This window comes from Rhinolophus ferrumequinum, chromosome 2 (genome assembly GCF_004115265.2).
Source record: "Rhinolophus ferrumequinum isolate MPI-CBG mRhiFer1 chromosome 2, mRhiFer1_v1.p, whole genome shotgun sequence".
NCBI lineage: Eukaryota > Metazoa > Chordata > Mammalia > Chiroptera > Rhinolophidae > Rhinolophus > Rhinolophus ferrumequinum.
The window spans coordinates 99,506,265-99,521,472 of NC_046285.1; the positions used below are offsets into that span (position 1 = coordinate 99,506,265).

At 37.2% G+C, this 15,208-nt stretch overlaps 2 protein-coding genes across 6 annotated transcripts in view; one reads left to right on the plus strand and one right to left on the minus strand.

Annotated features, from left to right (window-relative positions):
* SON (SON DNA and RNA binding protein) overlaps positions 1-5,991 on the plus strand; it is a 32,444-nt gene extending 26,453 nt beyond the window's left edge. Inside the window, exons 9-13 of one of the 3 annotated variants that reach the window (XR_004425077.1) lie at positions 1,287-1,366; positions 2,035-2,182; positions 4,047-4,118; positions 4,222-4,337; positions 4,877-5,972. Coding sequence is in view for 2 of the 3 variants with exons in the window: in XM_033127164.1 (XP_032983055.1) it covers positions 2,035-2,182; positions 4,047-4,118; positions 4,222-4,337; positions 4,877-5,035 (495 nt within the window). In the remaining variant the exon portion in view is untranslated. Of the gene's footprint in view, positions 1-1,286; positions 1,367-2,034; positions 2,183-4,046; positions 4,119-4,221; positions 4,338-4,823 lie in introns of all 3 variants that reach the window. The other 2 variants (XM_033127174.1, XM_033127164.1) reach the window with 2 other exon arrangements.
* On the minus strand, positions 2,241-14,738 carry DONSON (DNA replication fork stabilization factor DONSON). Of its 3 annotated transcripts, none has more exons than XM_033127228.1 (11): positions 14,369-14,738; positions 13,541-13,621; positions 12,076-12,279; positions 10,931-11,109; positions 10,205-10,383; positions 9,465-9,543; positions 9,245-9,349; positions 8,572-8,770; positions 7,378-7,590; positions 6,698-6,843; positions 2,241-2,302 (listed from the first exon to the last, which is right to left on the minus strand). In XM_033127228.1, the coding sequence occupies exons 1-10, from the start codon at positions 14,678-14,680 to the stop codon at positions 6,706-6,708; spliced, it is 1,689 nt and encodes a 562-aa protein (XP_032983119.1). In that variant the 5' UTR covers positions 14,681-14,738; the 3' UTR covers positions 2,241-2,302; positions 6,698-6,705. The 3 variants fall into 3 exon arrangements, with proteins under 3 accessions (XP_032983119.1, XP_032983109.1, XP_032983102.1); XM_033127218.1 differs by lacking the exon at positions 2,241-2,302 and adding an exon at positions 2,351-3,451; XM_033127211.1 differs by lacking the exon at positions 2,241-2,302 and having other exon boundaries at positions 6,123-6,843.
* Positions 14,739-15,208: the final 470 nt, after the last annotated feature.

The following is a 15,208-nucleotide window of genomic DNA, read 5'->3' on the forward strand; positions in this document are numbered from 1 at the left end:
ATTAAGGAAAGAATGTTTTATACAATGAGCTAGGACATGTGGAAAAGTTATTAAGAAAACAACATTTATCTTTACTGTCAAATATCACAAAACTATCTACTTATGTTTAGAAAACTTTTTCAAATGATCATTTGGCTTTTTCTTGCCTTGCTGTAGCCCAACGCCCTCTGTATATGTTAAAAACCACATGAAATGCCAACATTCTCCTTATTCTTTAAGTTTGTTGCAGTATATTCTTAGATGAAAAAGGAGAGTTTTATTATTTTTTGTCACTAAAAAATTTTTAAATGGTTATTGATTGAAAAGAACCGTTATATTTTGGAATGGAATGATTTGGAGATGACCTGATGAATATGATTTATTATTGTAGTCTCAGATTAATCATCTTTTTGGTGAACTTTACACACACTGGGGTAAAGAAACAGATGAAGATATTAGAGAATGGAAACAAAATTGGAAACCTGGGTTTTTTGGGGATTTGTATTACACTCTGCACAGTTGCCCTTTTTTTTAGGAGTGTTTCCTGGAAAAGAGGGGCGGATGAACCTGGAAGTAAGTAAAAGTCATTCTAGGTGTGTAGCAACAAGGCAGTTAATACCCAAGCATCAGCTAACTTTTCTCTTTATACATCAACACTGCATGGCCTGCACCAAATAAGGAACTGAACCAGGGGTATGTTTTTACCTCCACAGCTGCCTCCTTCCATCAGAGCACCTTCTTGAACTTAATGTCTAGTCACACAAATCATTGGCATGTTTTCTCCCTAGCATATAGTTAAAACGCTGGGGGAAAATAATATTACACGGTTTTACTGTGTGAAAACAAGATTTAAAAAATTTAGTATTAACTTACCAATACAGGAAAATGACTAGTGTATATACTATTTCTAGATTTACCAAAATTTTTTTACCCCCTTTGTTGATAAGTAATGACCTCTGCTATATATTTCCTAGAGAATGTAAATCTAAAATTTAGTAACAAGGGGAAATAATCATTTGGAGATTTATGTCATAAATTTTTTAAAAAATGGCCAGAAAGATCAACAGTAGAATTCAGTAATTTGTTACATGTACACGGATGCCCTTTAAAAAAAGGCATCACATTATTTCTTTGTGTGGAAATAATTGACTGTTGACCATGCTAATGTATACAGCTGTGCATCTTACGACATTAAGTGCTTTGCTGCTTTGATGGAAATTATGGTTCAGTGGGTTGGATACAAGAGAGATGACTGTTCACAGAATAACCTGTGAACTTTCACCCCTCTGTATGGAAACTTGTTTCAGGGCCAAATCCTTGTAGCTGTCTTCTTGCCCCGGTCAGTGCCAGCCCTACTATTCACAACACTGCTGCTACCGAGGCCTAGGTATGTAAACGTTTAAGGAGTTTTTTAAGTCTTTTAACATCAGCTAGGTTTTAAAAGAATTCAAATTCAGTTTGGTATAATTACAGGGTATTTTCTGTGATTGTCTTCCATTTTCTTAACTGTGTAAATTTATTTTAAGAGCTATCTTTTGGCTTCATAGGGATTTTCTAAGTAAAATATTTATACTTGCTTCATGGTAGAATGGGGAGGAAAACTTTGGATGTTATAACAGTATGCTTTTTCATTGTCCATACTATTTCTAAATGATTTCTGGGCTTTATTCATTAACTAGGTACACCTGGGACAATTAATATTATTGACTGTTTTAACATTGCCTTCTTTTTATTTTGCAAGCTAAGAAGAGATACCAGTGAACCTAAATAGTGGACGAAAACAGGAGTGTTCTAATTTTTTTTTTTGGAGGGGGGCATGAGGGCCACTGTTTTAAAACTGCTATTTATTTGCCTTATTTGACTTTGAAAATATTATGTTAATGTGAAAAACAATTAGAATATACACATTATAGTATGTATATAAGAAGCGTTTAAATTTAATTGCTATAACAGATCTAGAAGTAAAATGAGATTTCTTTTTTTAAAGTGATACTGATTTGCAGTCAAATTCTAACTGTAAAATGGGGACATTTTACCTTTTTTTTCTTTGGATAGGATCAGTTCTTAAGAGCAGCCCCAGTAACTGGAGGAATGGGAGCCGTTTTGATGAGAAAAATGGGCTGGAGAGAAGGAGAAGGATTAGGAAAAAACAAAGAAGGAAATAAGGAACCTATCCTAGTTGATTTTAAAACAGACCGAAAAGGTAACAAGTTTTTATGGGAATATTTATTATATCTCCTTTAACATTTAGGGTTTCATTACCGTCATACATTCTTTTGGTGTCAGTGGTCCTGAACTGGAGGCACTTCTGGTATATGTACAGCTATTTGTTAGGAAAAAAAGTTTAACCCGTTTTCAGCAACTCATATAAACATAGATGGAAACACTAATTTGAGCTTTGAAAAGGCAACCTCTGTTACATTAGTTGCTAAATATAAGTATGCATATATATTTGTATGATTAAAATTTTAACTAGATTTCATATTTAGAAAGTGGAATTTCCATTGTTTTCTCTTGACAAGGAATACATTCTTATCCTTCTAGGATTTGATTGTTTTTTCTTTCTCAGATACTTTATTCCACATAGTCCCTATATTTCCTAGTAGAGTGCTATTTTGTCTTCACCTTATAAACCCTTTTTACACATCCCTCTTTTCAAGCTCAGTAATTTGAGTTCTGTTGGGTTGGGAAGTAGATCACCTACTGCCAACAGTGTTACCTACCTCTTCACATTGCCCTGTGTTTGGAGCACCTTGGGACTTTTGTATCTACCTATATTTCGCTACTGTTATCAGATACCTGGGGTCTAGCTTGCATGTAGTAACTAACTATTAAAAGTACACTTGGATAACATAGATAACAGCCAATTGGTACCTTTTAAATAATTTCTTCCCTTAGAATAATGTCTTAAATATCATATGGGAGTGCCAGTTAATTGTGATTTCAATAGCTTGTTTTAAAGCCTGATTTTTAAAAACTGGAAAATTTAAAACTGGAATTTATTTTCCCTATCTTTGTAATCAAATAGAAAGTTAAGTTGAAGTTAATGCAATTAAACTATTTTGTTTTAATAGCTTTTGAAACCGACTAGCTCTGACCAAATTGTTTGCATCAGAATTTCTACATTGTCATCCATGTAGAATACTGTGTTGCCATTTTATTTCAAATTGGAGGGAATATATTATATTGATAGACTCAAATAGGCTTGAAATAACATGAGAATCATCCTATGATATAGCTAGTTAATTCAAACTTTAAATTAGAAAAGGACATTATGCTAATTACGTCACTGTCATTTTATTGCTTGTACAAGTTGATCAGAGTTCTTTGTGTCATAAAAGGTAGTTTATTGGAAGAAAACATTTGTAGATGTATAATTCCAGGGAACATTCTCTTTGAGGAATTGCAGTATCGCCTGGGTTTAGGAAAGCATACTGGCAGAATTAGCAAACATCTGGTTGAGGAATTCTCCCTAGGATAAAAGGAAATTGGGAAAGCATTTATTTGGATAGTAACACAGCTACACCACTTTGGAAAGTGAGGTTATGCACTGATGGCACGTTTGTCTTTTGAGAACATCTGACATTTGATAAGTCAGAAAGGGCTTCATTCCTGGGGCAAAAATAGACCCATAGAGACAGCCTTGTTGACTTTTTACGTGCGCGTGCGCCTAAAGTCACCTTTGGGAGAACGTATTTCTTAACTGAGCATTTTTAAAGGAATGGGAAATCTTTAGAAATCACTTGCAATAAATAGTCAAAAAAGCCAGACCTAGAGTTGTTAATTATGGCACTTCATATATGTACTCACATACTAAATTTTTGTTTTCTAAACTTCATTTATACACCTTCCAATACCACGGTATGTGAATATAAAGTATAGATATATACTGTATTGAAACATAGCAAAACAGAAGTCAAGATGATGTAGAAATCAAGGGTAGTGGGAATTTGTTGAATATTTTATTTGAAGGCATGGCTTGTTTCTACAGATGGAATTGTTTTGCTATGTTATAATTTAAAACGATCTTTGAAATTTATTCAGTGAACATTGACTGTTTTTTAAAGGTCTTGTTGCTGTAGGAGAAAGAGCACAAAAGCGGTCTGGGAACTTCTCTGCTGCAATGAAAGATCTGTCAGGTAAGGGGACACTTGAATTTCTTCTTGCCCACCCCCACCATGAAGTCATAATTTGTTGCCACAGATGGTGGAAATAATAACTGGTTTGTTTTTTTCTCTGCAGGCAAACATCCTGTGTCTGCCTTGATGGAAATCTGTAATAAGAGAAGGTGGCAACCACCTGAATTTCTCTTGGTCCATGATAGTGGCCCTGATCATCGCAAACATTTTCTCTTTAGGGTAAATATGAATTTCTGCATTAATTGTATATTTATTAATTAGATAATGTTAGAGGGTGAGGGATGAATATATGATCATAGGATTACTATATTGTTTGTGGGTTGGGAGTTTGTATATATGTGGGTAGATTTGTGGGGTTTTTAAACATTTAAGCATGCTTTAATACAACTTTTTAATACCCTGTTTTTAAAAGTTGGATGGAAATATGTGGGCAAAATCTGGTGAACAAATTTGTTGACAGTTTCTAGTGGAATATGGGGAATGAATTTAGTAGTTTCATCAGGCTTTTTTCAATTTGGAGACCTGCTCTTAATTGGCAGTCCCTTTTTCCAAACGATTTGCTGCTTCTGGGTTGAGATTAATTTGACTTACATCATATGGGTTTTATATTTTCGTAAATTATTTTTCTAGCATTTAGTGAAAAAATACAAAGCTAATAGATATTAAAGTTTGATGCTGTTCTTATTGTATGTTTTTCTTGAATAGGTATTGAGAAATGGAAGCCCTTACCAGCCCAATTGTATGTTTTTCTTGAATAGGTATTGATAAATGGAAGCGCTTACCAGCCCAGCTTTGCCAGCCCTAATAAGAAGCATGCTAAAGCCACAGCAGCAACTGTGGTTCTTCAAGCAATGGGCCTTGTACCAAAGGACCTCATGGCTAATGCCACTTGCTTCAGGAGTGCCTCACGTAGATAGATTGAGGTTTTATAATAATCATTTCAGATAATTTTACTCTGCATCAAAATGTATTTCCTCTTTAATGTTGTAAATATTTGGCAATTTAAGACATTGTGTAAAAAGCAATCTGTATAAACATCTCCAGGCTTTGATTTTTGTACCATGGAAATTGTATTTAACCATACAGGGTTTTGGTATGTTTATATTGTTTACCTTAGTGATGTATTTGTTTAAGTGGCTAACATCCAAACGATTGTTTGAAGGCATCCGTAATCTTCAGTGTGGAATGTTAAATAACGCTTTTATACTGTATTTTGTACTATGATGTAACTCCCCTTCCTTATGGCTAGGCTGCTGTAACACTTGCCTGTAATCAGTGAAGGGCTGTGCACCTTGTATTAGTTCACAATGGGTTCTGCTGGACAGATACTGGGCCAGTGTTAATTGAGGTAATCAAGCAAGATCTGTTCCACAGGGCTAATGCCACCATCTCCCCTTAAAATTTTGTAGAAGTTATAAAAAGAAAGTGGTATGTGTGATGGTCAGCACTAAGGCCTGCATTCCCGTCAAAGCCACTTCGGCCATGAGAAGGGAGTCAGAATGAAGTCCGACTAGAATTCTGCAGAGGCCAAGTACATTTAGTATGGCATTGAGTTGTGATATAGTTTTACTTTGATGTGCATTTTGAATTTCAGCTACACCTAGATAGACGTAAAATGATAATTAAAACGCTGTAACCAACTTATCTAATAAAATCGGCACCCGGCCACTATTTTTTGTTGACTATGAGAAAGTTATAAGTTTATGTTAATTTTTAGGGTCTGATAGACTATTTCATGTGTATTACAGTGGTATTCATATGCTATGTCTCAACTTTATTTTCAAAAGCTTAAGGCCCAAATATAAACTTCTCTGGAATAAATGTTGTGTTTTATTTTCTGGATTATAAAGTGAACACATACATTTCCACTAAATACTATTATTTCTTTACCCCAATGCTTTTGATTTCTAAGCACTTGAAGAAAATTTGAATTATACACACACAAACCACACATACCATCACACACACAATACCTAAAAGCACATTAAATACTACTTTACTATAATAGGTGAGCATACTTCACAACTCAACACTATGGAATGAATATAAAAACCCTTACCTGTATGAACATGCATGAAGATGCATATATATTATAGGAATTTTAAATCAGCAAGAAAGCTAAGGTAAAAGCATCAACAATCAGCTCAGCAGATACTGTCTACATTTTTCTACCTTTATAAACTAGAACCTGCTAATCCTAGGAAAGTTAAATAGTTTTGCCCTGATGCTGTCAGTCACAACGCCATGAGTTAATACTAAGTTAGCCTCAATTTCCCATTTGCAAGGAAAACACTGACATTGATTCAAGTTTCTATTCAGTTTATAATTAGGTTATAAGGATCTAGAATTCTCATTTGAGGTTAAAAAAGTCTTGAGTTTTCATATCTGTATATCTCAAATAGTAAAAAAATGTTGATTTAAAACCTTAGTGCATGTAAAAAATGTTAATGTAAAAATATAAACAGAAATAAAGTTATATTTCTTTTAACTTCCAAAATGAACTTTAAAGCCAAAGGTATAAGAATCTTGAATTTCCTTGCTAGAAGGCTTTTTTCCTCAAAGATTCCTTTTAGGCTTACTTTGGTGTTCAGGATCTCCAATTATAAATGTAGCCACTCATTTCCACATTCCGTAAAGATGACTTCCCCAGTACTGGTGTTTGACTGATTTGGTGCAGAGTCTTAGGGTGCAACCCACAGTTAGCAAGCTCCTCATGAACAGTCGCCTGTGGAAATTTGTATACAGGTCAATAAAAAGCACATCAGTCTTTGAACACTACAGTTGTCAATAATTACTATGGGAACTTTGACACATGTCTTGTTCTGTTCATCAATAAATGTCCCAAAGAATTTTTGTATAGTGAGTGTCTAAAAATAATTTTTTAAGGCTAGCAAAGTGATAAAAGTATGAGGCAAATTTAAAGTTCTTAATAAAAAATATGTCCAAAGTTAAAGGCAAATATGGTTAACTAAGTACCCATAATTTATAACAGGAATCAGGTACTATTAAGTTCTGGATCTGAGAAGACAATGAAAATAAACTTGGCTTTCTTTTTGGCAAGTTCTTTAGTCACTGCTGAGTACAACAGCCTACATGCATAAAATTTACTGCACAAGAACAACATAACAGACATCCCTTCCTCTTAGTAAATATAATCGGAAAAAGTACAATTTAATAACTTGAAACAAGTCTAGCTCATAAATCCATCTAGTCTGAAGAAATCAGCTGTAACTAAAAGTCTGTGTTTTTTGCTACTTACCTTATCCAGTACTTTATCCATTGGTGGGCAGATATTAAATACAACAGTTGGCTCATGGGTATACAGCCCTGCAGAAAATGACCCACTCTGTGAAGATTTGAGGAGCGTGGTCATAGAATATAGACAATGAGGCATGATAGGTCCTGTAATCTCCAAACTAAATTGATCTTTGTATTCAGAAAGACCTTGTGCCTTCACATTTATACTTCGTGCCTTCAAAAAAATTTAGGGGAAAACAAAATTATGGTCATCGCTCAAGCTTTTGTCCCTAGCTAAACATGTGTTCAGTAACTTTTCATTTGGGTTTTCCTCTCTTTAGTTAACAAAAGTAGTTCATAAGACATAAAAAGAATGTTACATGAATAAAAATTGTAGTCTCAGTCTCCAGCATCTCCAAATTATGAGTGTGTCAGTTTGTATTCTAGGAAATACAATTTTTTCTTACCGTATCCATTCTGATTTAGTAATACACTTTCAATACATAATACTGGGAAAACAAATAAAAATTTGATTCTATTGCTTTTAATCAGTATATATTTTGTATTTACATGTATTATAATATGGAAATACACGCATACCTGGGAGCTACCACGGGTTTGGTTCGAGACCACCACAAAAAAGTACCGCAATAAAGCGAGTAGTAATCTTTTTGCTGGTGGAAGGTCTGCCTTCAATTTTAAAAACACGCAACATCTCTGTAGTGCAATAAAGCGAAGTGTAATAAAATGGGGTATGCCTGTACAGTTGTTATTCTTACTTATCCATGACCCAGTGTTTTGAGATCTAGAACATAACATTCTTGGTTGGCTATGTTCTTTCATTGGTTAAGAAATGAGACAAAGATTTAAGACTCATGATGAAAATCCTGAGACACTTAAAACAAGAAACGAGACATGAGATTAAGCAACTTTTCCTTATGGCAAAAAAAATAAACATCAAAATGCTTTTGTTGCCAATTACGCTTATTCAATAAGAAAAAATTTATTTTCAAACAATTCAGGTATTTTCACATACTACTTTGATACAAATTTACATCAAAGAATTTTTTTACAGGGAAGAAAGCATAAAATATGCACCATGTGAAAATGCTAGAAGGTGTTGCTAAAAACAAATCAAGAACTTACCAAAAAAGGAAAAGTTCTTTTTAAGAAGCTAGGTTATGAAGATGAGTATAGAATTATTTCTTTTTATTACCTTAAGCATTTGCATTGTGGCTCCTCGGAAAGCTACTGGGGATAAGAGGGTTGGTGGAAGTCCTGCCTGTGGACCTGAAGTAGCAATTAAACTCTTACAGTTGATCAAAAAATTGAGCAATGTAAAGGTGTTCGTTCCCTTCACCAGCACAACAGACTCAGGTCTGTGATCCATTTGTACTTCATGTTTCTCTTTACGCCTGAAGATCACCATCAAGGAAATTGCTAATGCAAACCCCATACCAAGGGAAAAGCAGTTACCTTGATTCTGAACCATGTGGGACTCCTTTCCCCATTCCAAACCAGAAATGCTCTTGCTGCCCCCTCACTGCAATTTTAAGGCATCTGTTTAAATAAAAACCAGTTTCTCTTTGATCTGAATTTGCTAGAAATTGACATCCAACAAAAACTAATTTCTTCTCTAGTCAAAAATACGTTGTTCCCTTCACACACTTAACCCAAAATGGAATGTTTTCACTTTCAAAAAGATAGCTTAAAAATTGTTTATATTTTATCGGTACTTAGGGGTTTGTTAGTTAATGTCATGGAGAATTAGTTTTAATATGATCCTAAGATAATTTAAGATTATGGTCAAATAAACTTGCCAGTATTACATTACTCTCTAACTTAATTCAATAAAAATCAATTCTAGTTAACAACAAACGAAAGGATACAGCTTGATAGACAGTATATCTGGTTTTTTAATTTTATCTTGCACACCCATCTCTTCTAGCCAGGAAAAACTTTCTTCTTCATCCTCATCACTGATTGCTTGCTCCCTAAAAAATCGTTACAGTTAAGAGTTCCCATTTCATAAAGCTGTTTCCTCTAAAAAACTATTCCACTGAGTCCATAAATCACTGAATGATGTAAAAGGTTATTATAATCACATACTCCCCATGTCCCAAGCTTGTTCCAGATGCTTTCTTCTTATGGCCATTTGCTTTTATCAAAGGCAGAGAAAATTCAATACCTACATGAGAGAAGAAAAATTTTCTTTAATATTCGTTTTCATAATTTAAATTCATAATTTAATATGCATTTTCTTTAAAAGAATTTAACAGGTGTGCCCTATTTTTAGAGAGCACAAAATTTGAAATGTGAGTCTTTACACTTGATCTATTAAGTCTAGCTTTCAAGCTTTCTTGACAGCAGCCCACAATACACTCATTTCTCCACGAAACAAAAGGTTTAAGGAATAATACACACTCTTACTACCTGTGGTAGTTAGTCTTTCATAAAGTGTATTTTACTCTCTTTCATTTTTTAAAAAATGCTGACTGAACCCACTAAATAGATTTTACGATCCAATAATGGTTTGACCCAGTATGAAAACTGTTATTAAAAGGGGTAGGTAATTTGTACTATAATTTCAAGAGGAGTATATTCAGATAGAGACTTTCTGACCCAATATGTATTTAGACAACAGTGAAGGGAACACCATTAATTTAAAGCTATGTATAAGGGATAGCTTAAATAATTACTAAAAAAAGGAATGAAGAAATAAAACATTTCTTAATATAGATAAAATTGGTAAAAGACAATTCAACTTGTAAAAGACAATTCAACTTTCAGCTTTCAAGAAAAGCATTTACTATATAATGTGGTATTCTCATTTTAACCTGTAGTTTTACCTTCATTTTTCATAGCTTCTCTTATACCTCTAGTTGTAGGAGATATGAGAGCTGTGATTACATCATTTCCTCCTAATCCTGCTGCACGGAACAGGACAGTAAACTGATAGGTACAAATGTAGAAATAGGGGCAAAGTTTTGTCTTCAGCAGATTATATAGAGAAGTGAAGCTCACAGACCTATGAAGCAAAAAATGCTCTTTAGGTATTAATAAACACTTAACATCTAAAATTTAATTTTGTATAATTCAGTTTGGTACTCACTTGATTTAAAACACAACACAAATATTAAAGATAATGGTTTGAATTTTTGCCATTTCATGCAACTTGGCTTTTAAAGAACTAAAATTGGTCATGGGACTCACTGATAACTTCTAGATACTTAAATAGTGTTTACCACTTAAACACTAACCATTTTTTCTTTAAACAAAATTTAATTGATAAGTTGATGACATCCTCTGAGCAGCTTCTACTGAGAAAGGAAGCAGCCACTGACAAAGAATTATTTCTATATATTTATCAAACACATACATTTCACAATTGCATAAAGAGTAAGAGCTAAAAAAGTAAACAATATAAATGTTGGTTATTAACAGTGTAAATAAAATAATTCAGAAGGACAAAGAGATCCTTCTATCACTATTCATTTCTGTATCACAAACAAGGAGAGAACACTGCCAAAATGAAAATTCACTATTGGGTTTGCACAAGGTTTTACTGATCTTACCAGTCACTCATTAAAACGTGTTGCAGGGTTTCATCGTTTGACCAAGGGCTTGCCTTTCCAGCCATTTTTCTATCAGCTCCAATCCGAGGGAACATTGACAGCCACGGAAAGGCAGGGTGGAGCCAATAGATAAGGCTCTGTTGGAAGGCACAACGAAGCTCAGTGCAGAGTTTGGGGTCCTAAAATCCAGAGGTATTGGACAGTGTTTGCCCCATTAGAAGTATAACATTTCATTACAAAGACACTGCTTTCTCAGATAAACACTTACCTTTACTGCTTCCTATGGCAAAGTGTTAATAACTGTTACAAGGGCTAAAATGTAGTTTATGCTTGTTTGGGAAAACCTCTCTTGTCAGCAATGACAATCTGTAAACCATTTATCAGAAGGAGCTCTGGAGCATAGACAGGAGAAGTCTGCTGTCTCTACCGTCCTTGAGAGCAATGACTCTTTTTCATCATGAGAGTGTGTGTGTGTGTGTGTGTGTGTGTGTGTAACACTGCATTCAGATGCCTACACCCTCACAACACTGTTTCAAAAGTAGCCAGTAAAAACTGATAATGCAAATCACAAATCACCCTGATCGATTTATTGAAAAAGATGTACCAAGGCCTCTTTTGGCTAATCCTTTTTCACCTAGTTTGAGATGACTAGCAGCTTGAAAGCAACGCTATTATATTTCTCTGAAGACATTCTAGAACTCATTAACTCTACTAAATTTACAGCAGACCATCATCCAGCTAGCAGGAGTTAGTACATTTAAATAAAGAGTATACATTATGTGAGAAAATCAGTAAAATAACCAATCTGCCTTCGCAATCTGACTCCCCAATTGCTTTTCATTTCTTTTCCTTATATTTTCTTTCTCAAAAGGCCTTTAAGAAGAATTGTTTGGTTCAAACAATGCCACCCTGCAACACTGACTATTTCTCAGGACACCTCTCTAAATTTAATGAGCAGTTACTGAATCTGATTAAAATAATTTTATGAAAGCACCATTTGGGAAATACAAAATTGTTAAGCCCTTGTGTCTTTAAATGTCAGAAGAAAAACTTAACGGAAGGAAATATCTCTGATATTTTTCAGAGAAGTAAATTTTACATTTAATGTGTTACTTTAAAATATAGCTATTTGCTTTCAGAATTACCTGTATACTTTGAGGCAGAGTAACTTCTGTTGACCTACAATGCTGGACGACACCTTGAGCCTCTTCCTGGGCTTTCAAATGATCTGCCCAGGTAAAGGGTTGAGAAGAGGTGAAAAGGAGTCGAGTTTTAATACTCCAGTCTACAGGTAACTCAGTACTTTCTGAGGATGGGATATCAGATTCGGAGAATGATACGTGTGGAGTCTTTCAGAAAACAAAGAACACAAAAATTAGTAGAGTACCGAGAAAAACACCTTCAATCTACAGATTTCATCAACTAACATACTCATGATCACTATAATTTCAAAATTGTAGGAAATGTATAATAACTAACATATATACTACACACTGAAAAAGTCTGGAAAGAGCTACATTAAACCGTTAACAGTGGTTATCTCTGGAAAGTGGGATTTTTTGTTGTTGAGGATGGTGGTGGTGGTGGTAGAGGCGCAGATTTCACTTTTTGTTTATATAGTTCTATATAGTTTAGTCACAGGATGCATGTGCTCTTTTCATGATCATAATTTAAAAAATAAAATCTACTAATACTGCTATCAAAGCAAAAATCTTCCAAGTACCTTAAAAAGTACCTTTTAAGCCTCTAAAACTCTGAAACCAGGACTAAGCTGCTCCTGCAGATAACTTAGGTAGGTCTCTTAGAGAACATATTTAACAATATTCCCCACATTACAATGATTCTTTCAGATGACATAACCAAAAAATAACAAGGAAAGGGGAACTACTTCCAATAGACTCTGTGAAGGCCATTTATTTACAAGGTAGGGAGACTGGGTCTTGGGGAACTCTTTTAGCCGGCTCCTATTAGAACTAACTATGCATTTGTTAAACTATCACAAAAGAAGTATCTGGGAAATGGATTCAACAGTGTGAGTGTATTGTGTGGTGTGTCTGTATGGTGGTGATGGTGGTGTGAGCAAGATTCAATGATACACCACACTTGGGGTATTTGGTCTGAAGATTCAGTGAAAAACTATGCTGGAAAAGCAGCTGAGCCTGAAGGGGCTGGCTCTGAACGATGAGCCGAAGTTGTCACCATCCACAGGAGTGTTACAAACTGTTGGAGGGTGAAGGAAAATCCATATCTACGCCTTCTTTAGTGTTGGTGCCATTATAAACATCATTACTACATCATACAAAGTTCTTTTTTTTTTTTTACAATGCACATAAGTTTTTATTTGTTTAGGGAAAATACCCGGTACTGTGCTTGCTCAGTCATATGGTAAATGTATGTTTATTTTATAAGAAACTGTCAAACTGTTTTCCAGAGGGCCTGTACCATTCATACAAAGTTCTTGACCACAGCTGATGACATCTTTTTAACCCTGGTAAAGATGATCACTCACTCAGAGCTCCCTGTGAAACGATTTTCCAGGTAAAATGTTTCTGAGAAGTATGAATTTGTAATCTACGAATATACATTCTAATGGCATTTAAAAAGTATTACCTGGAGTAACTCATTAACGGCTGTTCTTTCAGGAAACTTCTCTTCCCAAAGCAAGTCATTCTCTTGATTGGAATCTAAAAACTGTGGTTAAAAAAAAATAGTCTCTTTTAATCGTAAATGATACTAGAGTTTGCTTTAAACACGTTCAGAGCCTCCTCACCTGCCATACAAGTTTCTCAATAACTCCAAGTGCAGGAATTCACATGCACCCAAATCTGTACATCCGTATTTCGCTTCAGTTTTGTGCTTTAACTTCACTATTAAAATTGAGGCGGGGAAAGCTGGTGATTTGCACATCTAATACTGATGTATAAATCTCAAATCAAAAGGCTTTGAGGTAAGACAAATTCTAGTAAATTCTGATCCCATGAATCCTCGACATTCCTCCATCCCCAGAATTTTGAGAGCGTGAGGGGAGGCTCTGAACCACGCAGAAAAACTGTGTTATCTTCCCAGCCTTCCAGGATGAGCTGTTCTAGGATTTTCAGATCTATCTTCTCACTGATTTCTAACCCCCCACGACGGCTGCTGCTCAAATTCCGACGCGGGCACCGCGCTGGACTGCGGCGGGCGCGCACCCTAGTGCTCTTCGCTTTCCTCAGGACAGGCCGACGCGACCCCGTCGCTCCGCACGTCCCGCGGCAGCTCGCGAAGCGCACTTCACACACACTCGACCTGTCAGGGCAGCCACTCCCAGTGTCCAGGGCTCCCTGAGGCCACGGGCGGTCGGCACTCTTTGCGCCCGTTGCCCTCCTCGAACGCGAAAATTGGCCATCCCCGATTCACAGCCAGGTCAGCCTCTCGGCTGCCAAGCACCAAGACACTCACCCGGCTCGGCGCCTCTTGCTGGTCCCGGGACGGCCCGTCGTGGGGCTCCGCGGCGACCGGCGGCCGGTTGTCTAGGCAGGCGAAGGGGTTCCTCCCGACTGTGGCCGAGCCACCGCCGTCACTGCCTGATGCCGCCGCCGGGAAGGGGCGGAGGGACAGCCGGTCCGCCAGGGGAGCGCGGCGGGCTGCCGGCTCGGGCGGCTCCCCGGGCGGGAGGGCGGCCCCAAGGCTCCGGACCCTCTTCCGTCGTAGCCGTAAAGTCTCGGGGGGCTTTTTGAAATTGGGCGAGTAGCCGGGAACCGAAAAGGCCATGATGCAAGGCGGCGAATAGGTGAGCGGGCCGGCCAACCCGCAGGCGCTTCCCGCGCGCGCCGGCCCCGCCCCCGAGGCGCCGCGCGGCGCGTGCGCCGTGGGCCTCTCCTGAGGCCCCGCCCCCGGCTGCGTTCCTGCGAGGAAGCCGCCGGGACTTTCAAACCAGTTGGTGCCCGGGACGCTCGCTGCCCTGGCTCTCCTGCCGGGACCTTGGCCATCGTCCGGTCGCCGGGTGCTAAATGGCTGGGAGGCACGCGATCCAGGGTACTGGTCTGCACACCCCTGTTGGACCCCAAAATAGCTGACTGCTATTTAAATCCGCAGCGGGGGCGTGATGAGCCCGGGGAAAGGTGCCTGGATGAAAAGGAAACGTCACACTTGAGCTGCTGCTTGGATAGGCTTAGAGGGCAGTGGCGAAGTCCAGAGCTGGCGAGAGGGGCCTGGGTCTCTTCTCTCTACCCCCAAATAGAGAACCCCGATGGGAAATCAGCGCAGCCTCCCGTTCCCCTCCCCAAGAATCGCCACCGC